The 12,012-nt window shown below is 33.6% G+C and overlaps 2 protein-coding genes across 2 annotated transcripts; one reads left to right on the forward strand and one right to left on the reverse strand.

Annotated features, from left to right (window-relative positions):
* Positions 1–32: 32 nt before the first annotated feature.
* MONOS_6177 (uncharacterized protein) lies at positions 33–524 on the reverse strand (the record flags this gene model as incomplete). The annotated part of the gene is made up of 1 exon (XM_067876388.1): positions 33–524. The coding sequence occupies one exon, from the start codon at positions 522–524 to the stop codon at positions 33–35; it is 492 nt and encodes a 163-aa protein (XP_067723077.1).
* Positions 525–570: 46 nt separating this feature from the next.
* MONOS_6176 (uncharacterized protein) lies at positions 571–6,721 on the forward strand (the record flags this gene model as incomplete). The annotated part of the gene is made up of 1 exon (XM_067876387.1): positions 571–6,721. The coding sequence occupies one exon, from the start codon at positions 571–573 to the stop codon at positions 5,791–5,793; it is 5,223 nt and encodes a 1,740-aa protein (XP_067723078.1). The 3' UTR covers positions 5,794–6,721.
* Between the last annotated feature and the right edge of the window lie 5,291 nt (positions 6,722–12,012).

Raw genomic sequence — 12,012 nt, forward strand, 5'->3', positions numbered from 1 at the left:
TCTGCCCTCGCCATCTCCCACAACTCCTCAAATCAAATCACCCCCATCCTCTTCCACCTCTCCAATAACTCCCCTTCCCTCAACCTCAACACAACAACCATCACTGGAACAACCTCCATAACAATAAAAACCCCCCTCTTCTTCCTCATTGCTGGCTCCCTCGCCCTCAACCACACAGCAATCACCAGTCTCACCCTCAACAGCCAAAGCATCTTCCACCTCACCTCCCTCACAGCTCCCCTCGCTCTCAACTCCTCCAACATCACCCACATCACCTCCACAGCCACTCCCACCAGCTGTATCCTCTCCTCTGCCACCTCTCCTACCCTCTCCCTCTCCCTCGCCAACTGCACCATTACCAACATCAACTCAGAGCAGTTGAGCCAACAGACTTCCACCAATGGCGGGTGCATCTCATTCGCCTCATCTGCCTCTGCCAACTCGTTTTCTGTGAGTAACACCGCCTTCTCCAGCTGCTCTGTGTGCGAGGATACAAGTTCTGGAGGAAGAGGCGGTGCTCTCATGATCGAGTACAAGGATGATTCTGAAGTGTCAGCATCCTCCTTTTCCATGACAAATGTGGTGTTTTCAGCCAACAAGGCCAGCGTCGGAAGAGATGTGTATTTTGTGTGCGAATCCCTTGTCGCTTCTGTGAAAGAGCCCTTTTTTGCCTTTATGAGAAGCATCACTGAAAAAGATAACTCGGTTGTTGGACATGATAGAACAGAATCATTCGGTGATTGGGATGTCGACTTATTCATATTCTTCGATGGATTCTGTGATGATGCAATATTTGTCGATGGAATATCTGGAGTCGAAGAGGTGTATTGTGGATTGGAGAAAGCACCATGCTTGAATGTGAATTTTGGGATGGGGCGTTTGAAGAGAACACAGAATATTAAACAAGAAATTGTTTTGTGCTCAAAATCGACTGTGAAAGGGTGTTTGGATGTGGGAGGGATGTGCATGAAGGCTAAAGGTGAGACAATTGTGGAGATAGAATGCCAAAGAGAAGTGAGCAGCCTTGAAGAATGTGTTCTAAAGTCATCATCACTGACAGAAATGAAGTGTATTGAAATTGTTGTCCCCTCGAGTTTTAACAGAACAATCGAATCAGTGATCGAATCGAGCACTCGAAAAGGGGAATTGTTCATGAAGAATTGTGAGATGAGTGTGATTGGAGGGAAGCAAAACACAATTGCATTTTTCTTGATCAAATCGACAGGAAAGATGGTTGAGCTGGACTCTGTCACGATATCAGATGTGAAATCATCAGTCACACTGTTTTCATTTTCTCTTTTATCCACAAATGTGAATGAACATGAATACAAAGTGAAACTGTTGAATTGCACGATGGAAGAATGCAGTTTGGATGACTCCTTATTTGGTGAATCTTTGTTGATGATGTCTTCTTCTGTTTTGTTTGAAAGCAACAACTTTTCAAACATTATGAACACTGGAAGCGGTGGAGAAGGAGGAGTTGCAAAAGTAATGTTACAAGGAAATGAAGAATTTGTGATGAAAACAACAAATGCATCATCTTGCTCACTTTCATCAGACAATGGAAAAGGAGGATTCTTGTATCTGGATTGTCAAAATTGTTTGAATGAAAACCCATTTGTTTTTGATATTGGAATAACTTTTGAGAACAACAAAGCAGCCATTGGAAAGAATGTGTTCATTTTGGGAAAGGATTTCAACAGTTCTGTGACAAATGAGTCATTCAACTTCAATTACTCTTCAATGACAAATGATGGAAATTTGTTTGTTGGAAGTGATAATTTTCATTCAAACAAAGATTTGTTCATGTTTTTGATTACATACAGCTCGTTTGAGATATTTATCTCATCAGATGGATTTGATGTTGCAAGATGTGGAAGTGAGGAAGAACCATGTTTCACAATGTGGAAAGGGATGGATAATATGAAAAAGGGAGATGAAATGAAAACAATTCAGATTAAAGGATCAGCTATCATTCGAGATTCATTCAACATGTCCAATAATCGGATCAAAAAGGATACGAAGATGGGAGAAGAAGATACAAAAGCAATATTGAATTTTGAAAAGTCAATTGGAAATCAACTGGTATATTTTATGGAAAATGATGTTAATCTTGAATTGTCCAACATCCAACTTCAACTGACATCTGGATTTGACAACTCAGCCAAAGCAATTATTTCAAATATAAATGGAGATTTGGTGATAACTGGATGCTCATTCCATTCAGAGGCAGGAGTAAATAATGGATTAGATTGTGTATTTGTGGATGCGATTGGAGGAACTGTGGAGGTGAATGGTTTGCTGATGGAATCGTGCAATGTTGGAAACAGCATTTTTGCAATTAACAATGCTGGAGTTTCTTGTCATTTCTTGAATGTTCGAGTGGAGTTGTTGAATGAAAGTGGAGGATGCATTTTATCAATCAAGAAATCTGAACAAGGATTGAAGATTAATGAAGGAGTAAATGAAGAATGTATAAATATTGAGATTGAGAAATCATCATTTTCAGGAGTAAAGAGAAGTGGCAATGGAGCGAGTATTTTGGAGTCGAAGAGTGAGAAAAGGATTTGTTTGGTTGTGAATGGGAGCAACATAACAGAAGACAAGGCAGAAATGAGTGAAAAAGGAGGGGTATTATTCTTTTCATTGGACAGCTCTGGATCAATGAAGATGATTGACTCAACAATTAGTCATTGCAGCTGTAGCAACAGCATGGGGAAAGGAGGAGGAGTTTATTTGGCAACAAAGGAAGCAGGGTTTCTTGATTTCACATTTACGGAAATGAAGTTCAGTGCAAACACAGCAAAGACGGGAAATGATATTTTCATTGAGTGTTTCAACATCACATCACAGATTAATGAAAGCCAATTTCAGTTTGATCTTCGAGAGAATCATTATTCACGAATTAATGCAATATTTGGAAGAGATTTCTGTGATTTCCCAAGTGATACAGATCTGATTAATTTTGTGACGATTCATCAGAGTGACACGATCATTGTTTGCAGTGTGAATGGATCGAATGAAAAGCAATGTGGAACAAACACCCTTCCGTGCTATTCGATTAATCATGGGCTGATACATCTGACTTCTGATTTCATGAGTCAAGTTATTGTTGTTAAAGAAGGTGCAATAGGAGGAGAATTAGATCTGAAGGAAATGAGTTTGAGCTCGAAGAGCGGAGAAATGAGCAAAGTTGAAGTGAAATCAGGAATTTCAAGAACAAGAGAGATATTGATGAAAACAACAGGAACAGTTTCATTGCTAAGACTGAGTTTTGCGTTTGATGCAGATTTCATTTCTTCACATGAATCGTTGATATCTCCAGATAAAGGGATTCTTGAGGTGATGAATTGTTCATTCACAACAAAACAATTAATCGAAGAAGGAAATGCAGCTGTTGCAAACATTCCATTTCACATTATCAATTTGGAAAAAGGAGAATTACAACTTGATGGATGCTCAATATCAAATCTCATTCTTCAAAAATCTGCATTATATCTTTCTTCACCACTTCCATCAGTCGTTGATTCGTTAACGATTTGCAATTCAACAATTGCAACTTCTCTTATAGATATTAATGAATGCGGTCAAATAACAATCAAGGATTTCAAAACAGAAAATATCACAGTTGAAGGAAATGAAGAATCATTGATATCTTGCTTTTCACTGAAAAAGACAGTGCAATTGACAAATTGCACAACGGGTGGAGTCAGTACAAACAAAGCAAAAGGGAAATTAATGAAAGTGGAGAATAGTTTGGATATGAAAATGGATAGTTGCACTTTTGATGGGAGTTCAAATAAAAGAAACAAGAAGAATTCAAATGAGGAAGAAGAGATGTGCAGATGGAATGGATGTCTTGTGAATGCTGTGAAGAGTTCTGTGATGATGAAAGATACAACAATAACCAATTCACCAAAAGGTGGAATAACAATGAGTGGAGGGGAATTGACTGTTTATGATGGAAGATTTGAGAACAATAATCCATCAATTGAAGGATATCCATCACTGAGAAGAAACATCATTTGTTCAGATTCAGGAACATTGAATGTGATGAGTTTGAAAGGAGGAGACGGAGTTTTACCAAATTCATCACTTTGGATGTTGAATGATGGGTGCAGTTTTGAAGGGATTGCTTCAGAAAGGGATTCATCATTCTTCATTCCTGTTCTGGAGAGTGTGAAAGCAAAAGAAGAGACAAACAGAATGAAGCTGACATTCAAAGGAATGCTTCTTATTCCATGCAATCTGTCATTCTCAGTTGTGAAGAGGAAGGGAGATGAAAAAGAAATTGAAGATTATAATTTTGATTCAAATGGGTTTTTATCAGAAAGAGAAGTGGAAGGAAGTGTGGGAAAAGATCTCATCAGCAGTTGTGGAAATGAAATTGAAGTGAGTATATTTATTTTGTTTGGGAATGCAGAATCTCTTTCGTCAACAAATTCATTCATTCTGAAGAACAAAACAGAATCGAAGACTGGAAATGATAATTTGGCTGAAGGAGGAAAAGAAGGAAAATTATCATGGGCATTGATTGTGATTGTGATATTTGCAATGCTGTTTCTGATTGCTTTGATTGGATTTATTTTGTTTGCAATAAGATGGAGAAAAGTGAAGAATGAAGCAGAAGATCTGAGAGAAATTGTGAATGATAACATCAAAAAAGATTCGAAGCTGATTGAGATGATGACGATGGAGATGTCTCCCGAGGATCAGTGGAGAAGGGCAGAGAAGGAGGCAGAGAAGAAGAATGAAGAAAGAATAAAGAAGAGAATATGTGAGAAAAGCTTGGGACATTCAGAGTCATCGGAGCATCTTCCCTCTGAGAGCGGATCTACTGAATATATCCTTGGAAGAGATTCAGACAAGATCCCTCAATGGGTATTGGAGAAGGTTGATGAGAAGGATGAAGAAGAAGAAACGAGAAAACGAACACCATCTCCATCCATATCATCCACTTCAACAACCGATTCAGATTCGACATTTGTTCGGGGAGAAGATCTGTGCCCAACCACATCATCCATGTCGAATCTGGTGGATGCGATGGCCTGTTCATCGCCTCACGAGAAGCTGATTGTGGACTTGAGAGATTCATTGTTTATGTTGCTTCATGGAAGGAATGAGAAGAAAGAGATGGCGATTGGAACTCTTGTAGAGAGGGAGCAGACAGCTGCCCAGATCTTGTTCTGGGTGGCGAATGTAGCACTTCATTCGTTTGAAGATGAAGAAGATGAAATTCCATCATTGGCCAATCTGAGCCCCCACATTGTGTTGTTCTCAGAACACATGGTTATCTGTATTGCCCTCCACTCCGACTGTTCATCAGACTCAGATTCTTCGTCCATATCATCCAATGTAACTGTTGTTTCATCTGCAAGTGATGATGATGACGATGAAGACTCTCTGCCCTCATCTGCCTTTGAAGATGAGGATGACTTCAAAAAAGAGTGTTTGCGATGGAAGGCACCTGAATTGTTGATCAACAAGAAGATGGGAGCAACAGAAAAAACAGTTTCATTCTCGATTGGGATGATGCTGTGGGAATGTTTGACACTGAAGATTCCATTTGGGGAGTGTGAGGCAGAGGTGGCAGGGCAGAAGATTGTAAATGGAGAGATGCCGGAGATGGGGGAAACGGGATCAGAGGCTTTAAGGGAGTTGGGAAATCGATGTCTGTGTGTGCAGTGGGAAGAGAGGCCGAGTCTTCGAAGTGTGAAGCGAGAATTGATTGGGCATTGTGGAAGTTGCTCGACAATGATGACAGCGACAGATGCGATTGATTTTGATTATTGAAACATTAAAGGAGAGAGTTTGGTGAGACAATTCAGAGACGAGGAGTAAATATTGTTGAAATGATTGTCTGCGTTTGTGAATAAGCGAGAAAGGAGAACAAATACAGGATTCCGAGCAAACGCTTGTGCTGAACTTTGTTTTAGTGTTGAATGCTGAATGAAGTTTGTGAAAGAGCTTCAACTTCAAAAAGTGATTCCTTTGCAAAAATATTCACCTTATTTTCTCACAAAAGAGAAAAGAAAAAAATATTAGAAAAAATGAAGTTGATTTATGATTCATGAATGGAAAGAGCGATTTTCGAATCGCGAGTCTTTTGTGGCTGGATGATTGGTACAATGGATTTGTTTTGCTGTTAATGCATTTCATTTGAGTTTGTATGTATTTCACCTCAAAAAACAAAATTATTATTTTTGAATTTTTTGCGTGTTTGGAGTTGTATTTTGTTTGTGTTTGTGTATATGTATGTATTTTTTTCCAGATATGTTTTCCATGCAGATTATGTTGTTCTTGAGTGAAAAATTCAGTCAATATGTTTGAAATATGTATTTTCGTGTCTATATGCTGTTTTTCAATGTTGGTGATCATTTCCAGAATGCTTCTTCTTTGTTTTCTTTCAAACATAAATAGTTAATGCATGATTTTCTATTTTGCAGATGTGCAATTTCCCACATTCATTCAATGAATATGTGAAACATTGCAATCTATTTTTTTTATTGCTGAGCGTCAGCTTGTTCAAGAATCTTTGAGTGCTTCTCAATGCATTTCGTTGTGCATGTGTGACATAATGCAAAATTTGATTTTTTGAAGTCGCAGTTGACTGTTTAAATTGTGGTGAATATTTCGCTCACTGTTTGTATTTATCCCTTTGTATGTTTCATTTCTCTATGAAATTCTCGTTTATGAAACAAAATGAATATAAATTCCTTCTTAACGTATTTATTTTCAGTGATAAAGATCGAAATAAAGAAAATATTCAATGAGGAAAAGAACAAATTTGGATCTCAATCTTGATAAATGGAAATATCGAGAACAATTAGTTTTCTCTCTTTGTGGAAAACTTTCAGATAATTCAATGATAATTTAAAATATTTGCAAAAATATCTTGTTTCATCAAAGTTATTATTATAAGCATTTTTTGAATAACTGCAATCTCTTGAATGTTTCTTTATTCATAAAGCAAAAATAAACAAATGTGAAAGCCACAATCTCTTGTTTATTATGATTATATGCAAAAAGAAAGAAAGAAAGAAAGAAAGAAAAGAAAAGAAAAGAAAAGAAAAGAAAAGAAAAAGAAAAAGATAAATAGAAAAAAAGAAAATTTATCCACTCTGATATTAAGAAATTAAATATTCACTTGCAAAAATTTAATGATTATCAATTGTCATCATAGTCCTTTGTTCGAGACTGAAATTTCAAAAAAGTCATTTCTAATGTAAGGAAATCGATAGGTGAAAAATAAAAAATTCTCAGAATTTTCACTTTTGTTTTCGCATCCCTCTTAAAGAAGATCAACAAGTTTTTGAGAGAAAAGATGTTTCATTTTTTACATTAGGTTTGAATGTTGTTTTTCATGAAAATTGATAAGGAGAGAGAATCATTCAAATAAGTTTTTTGAAAAATTGATATTTGAAAATCAGATTACTCTTTATGTTGAAATTATCTTCTTTGTCAATCTTTTTGATTCAATTCAAAACAGTCAAAAGCAAATTTCAGATAATCTGGTTAAAACTCATATATGCAATGATATGAAAAAGAGTTATAAACGAAATAAGAAAAAACAATGACATATTATTCATGAAACTTGTATAAGCATTTTTAAATGCTCAGATTTCTTATAAAAAACAGATAAGAAAAATGTTCGGATTTTTTGAAATAAAAATAAAAAACAAACAAACAAATAAATAAATAAATAAATAAATAAATCATTTCAATAATGAATTCATATTCAAAAAGAATCATCACAAAACATGAAAAAACAGAAAAACAGAAAAAATAACTCAAAAAATTTGTTTTCCTTTCGAAATTTATCTCTATAGCTCTTGTTTCACCAATTATATTTCAAATGCAAATAAAAAACAAATAAAGAACTCTGGGCATTAAAGCCAACAATAAACAAAGTACATCCATTGAACAAATGCATATTGTGAACTTAACTTCAATAAACTTTTAAATTTCTCATTGCTCAATGATTTATAAATTTACAAAAAATTCAGCAGGATCCATATTCAAGTCTTCTGAGAAAATGTCACTGAGTAATAGTTCATTCATTTCGGTGAGTGTGTCTTCAAAACCTTCTTCTTCCAACTTGACATGAACTTCTCTTTTTTTCTGTTTCCATTTAACCTGCTCATTTTTTGAATCCATATTTTCTTTTAATCTTTTTGTGAGACATTGAAAGAAAATCAGACAGTTATCTGTTGTTTCATCTTTCAATGTTGCGAGCTGAATGTCCTCCAAAATTAAATTTATTGCCCCTCCACTTAATAATAATCCAACTGACTCGAATGAGCGAAAATGTACCATGCTTTGAAATGTTTCAATAAATCCATTCGTGATCTCTTGATAATTGTCTTTTGCCAATCTGCACAATTTAGTCAAACATGATACGAGAACAGTATTTTCTTCTTTATGCAATTCAAACCCCAAAAAGAATGTATCAATTGTCTGACGCCATCTCAAAATCAAATATTTTTTTTCTTCATCTTGCTCGGTCTTCTTCCAGTCCATGTCCATCATCAGTCCTTCCAATTCTTGTGTTGTTTCACCAACAAAATGGAGATCATTTAAAATAACATTCCTCAACCTTCTGTCATATTTGACTCTGTTGAGGAAAAATTCCAAGCAAGATTGATAACCAAGACGAGTCAGATTGTGATGCTCCTGATGATGCTTCACAAGTTCCACAATCGTCTCCGAATACAACTCTTTCTTCAATGACTGTTCAAATAAGAATTACATAAAAATTTTCAAAACAAAAATGAAAGAAAAGAAAAGAAATCTGCTCACACAAAAGACTGATCAAAGCAGCTCAAAGCCAACAAAGCCATTTCAACTTCAGTTTTTGCTTTTTCGGTTTCATCCTTGTTGGATGAAACCTTCAAAAGGCAAGACAAACAAATTGATACCAACTCTTCTGACCTATCAAAACAAAATCCATGAAAATAAAGGAAACTTTCGCATAAATCCACCAAAAGCGATTCATTCTTCTTTTCTTTTTTATTCTCTTCATCAACAATCGATTTTTTGAATCTTGCACATAACGAGGAATCTTCAAAACTTGAATTCCCGATTCGCATCAATACCATGTTATATCCGATATTTCTCAATAGTAAAGATGCATTCTCCAATGATAACTTCTTTCTTTCAGTCAGGCTTTCGATATCTTTTAGTAATCTGGTGGTGCATATCAGTGACAAATAATAATTGCCTGAATTGTCAATCAATTCCATCATTTCTTCAATCAATGGCTGTTGCTCATCAGGATCACAAAATTCAAGTCGACTGATAGCGACTTTTCAAAAGAAATGAGAATACGTTTTATGAAGCCAAGACTTATGTGTAAGAAATATGATCATACATGAAAATTTCTCTTTTGGCGACATTTTCGACAATTTGTCATCTGTTTTATTGAAATCACAATTCTCCATAAAAATATTCCAAAGATAAAAATAAAGGATGTTCCACTTCTTTTGAATGAACAAAAACAGTGAACTTATAATGGCTAAATAATTTATTTCAAAAAGTTGAAATTATGGTAATCTCGGAATAAATTGTTTTTTATTTCACCGAGTACAAAAAAGTTTAATTCGACAAACAAAACGTTATTATTATGTCGAAATATTTTTAAAATTTAAAAAAAAAACTTCATTTTTAATGAATTATTCTTATTTTTTATATTTATTTGCAGGATGTACCCATATTTTTAAAATATGCTATTCTCTCAGAAAATTTTGTTTTTTTTGTTAAAAAAAAATAAAAATAAAAATAAAAATAAAAATAAAAAATAAAATAAAAAAAAATTGACATATGAATCAAAAAGGATATATGCAAATTTTGTTGTTAAGTTGTTTTTTTCAACGAAAGCTGGGAATATTTCTGAAGCTTATGATGGATGGAATGCACTGAAGGTTCAATTTTATTATTGTTCATAAAGAAATAATATGATTTGAAAAAAATCTCACTGAAAAAAAATAAAGCACTCATTCATTTAATAACAGAATAGTCACAAAAAAATGTGGATTTTTTTGTTTGAGATGGAAAAGAAAAACAAATAAAATAATTTCTTATTTCCAAATTTGTTTCTGTTGATTCTCGGTTTCATGTGTTCAAAAATACTTTTCAAAGAAAAGCGTTTTTATTGATAGATGTGAAATGAATTGATGTGGTATGAAAGAAAATGGCGTAAAAATTCTAATCCTCCACTGTTCGATGTTTATCGCTGCCTTAAAAGCTGGATATGAAAAAAGACTTAATGAGCGTTTTTCAATTAATAAATTCTTTAATAAAGTTGTAATGTATTTTGTTGATGATGTGGGACAAAATATTTGACTTCATGCTTTTTTATTGAAAAATTACACACTTTTCATTAACTTTTTGAGATCACAAATCTCAATAAAATTATTTCCATTTTTTGACATTCGTGAAGTGTCACCATGCTTAATGTTTTGATTTCTATGATTCCTGTTTAGAAATTATTAAATCCGATTTATTTTGAAATCTGAGAGAGCGAAATAAAGATATGAACGAAGTTATTTTAATATGCCCTATGCAAAAAAAGCTTGAAAGTCCGTATTTTCCCCCATGTGTTTTCAAAATATTGATTTGCTTCATGGGTTAATTTTTATGATCAAAAAATTAAAACAGGAAGAAATTGTTAGGGGAAATAATGAATTAAAAGAACAGATGGTTTTTCGAATGTTGCTTTTTGTGGAAGAGTCTTGAAAAACTGAAAAGCGTGTAGATGGTGTATTAATGCAAGTTGGAAAGTCGTTAATCAATAAGTCGAATGTGGACATTTTTTTGAAAAAATAGCAGAAAAAAATTACAAAGCAAATGGAACAAACAATTTTTTTAAGTTGTAACAGGATGAATTCGAAAACAAAAGGAGTGATGAATATTTTTGGAAATGTTCTTTTTTTTCATTCAAGTCTTGTTAATATTTTCTTTCAATAAAATGCTTTGGATGTGTATTTTTATTTTTGAATAGTCATTATTTTCGAATTCAAATTTTTTTTCAATTTTTGAACTGTTGTTGATAAAGCATCTGAGATTGTCATGATTTTGTTGTTTAAAAATATCGTGATTTTCTTTGTAAGTGGAATTTGCACTGCAGTTTTGAGTCTCCTTGTTCAAGTGAATAATTATATATATATATAAGTGATTATTTTTGTAATCATAATTTTTATTTGGGTGTTAATTTTTCAATGGTTTTTATTGTTTGGTTAAAAGGGTTTCACAAAAATGGTTCATCCATCGTGATTGTTTCAAAAAAAAGATTTTTTAAATGAAAGTGAGAAATAAATACTACAAATTGTGCCATAACTTATCGGTGTTTTATCATTAATATTCTTCGCACAATTTCGAACAGTATTTTTTTTTATGAAAGAATATGATTTCAAAAATAATCACCCAAATATAAATATGGTTTGTTTGTTTGCTTGCTTGTTAAATCTCCAAAAAATGATTGAGAAATTAGTAGCATTTGCTGAGATCATCCTAAACTTTTTGTTCTTTTCTTTTTATCTATATTCTTCAATAATCACTTTCTTGAATCTTTTGAGAAATTGGAAATAAAAAAGTTCATTTTTTTCAGTGTCATAAATAAATTTCCAATAACCGATGAACTTCATCAATAAAACGATATTTTCCATCAATATGTTCATTTCTTCAATCATTTCGTCTATTTTGTTGAGTAATTCTTTTGATAAAATGGACTTGAATTCTTCCTAATTCATTTCTTTGACTTGTTCATTCATAACGAGAATTTTGTGTTAGGTAATTAATTAATCCGAACATTTTTTATGTAGTTTGAATAAGAAACAAAATTTCCATATTTTTTTTATTGTTTTTGGGATATAACGAAAAGTTTGAAGTTGGAAATTTGGATTAATTACCTAAACTCAATCTCTGATATGGTGAGATTGGACGGGGTTAGTTTCTCCATCTCTGATTAATGTTTCCCCTGAGGAGATTAGGTTATAGCAACTGGGCTGGCAAAGT

This window comes from Monocercomonoides exilis, assembly GCF_001643675.1.
Source record: "Monocercomonoides exilis strain PA203 chromosome Unknown scaffold39-1025343, whole genome shotgun sequence".
Taxonomy (NCBI): Eukaryota; Preaxostyla; order Oxymonadida; family Polymastigidae; genus Monocercomonoides; species Monocercomonoides exilis.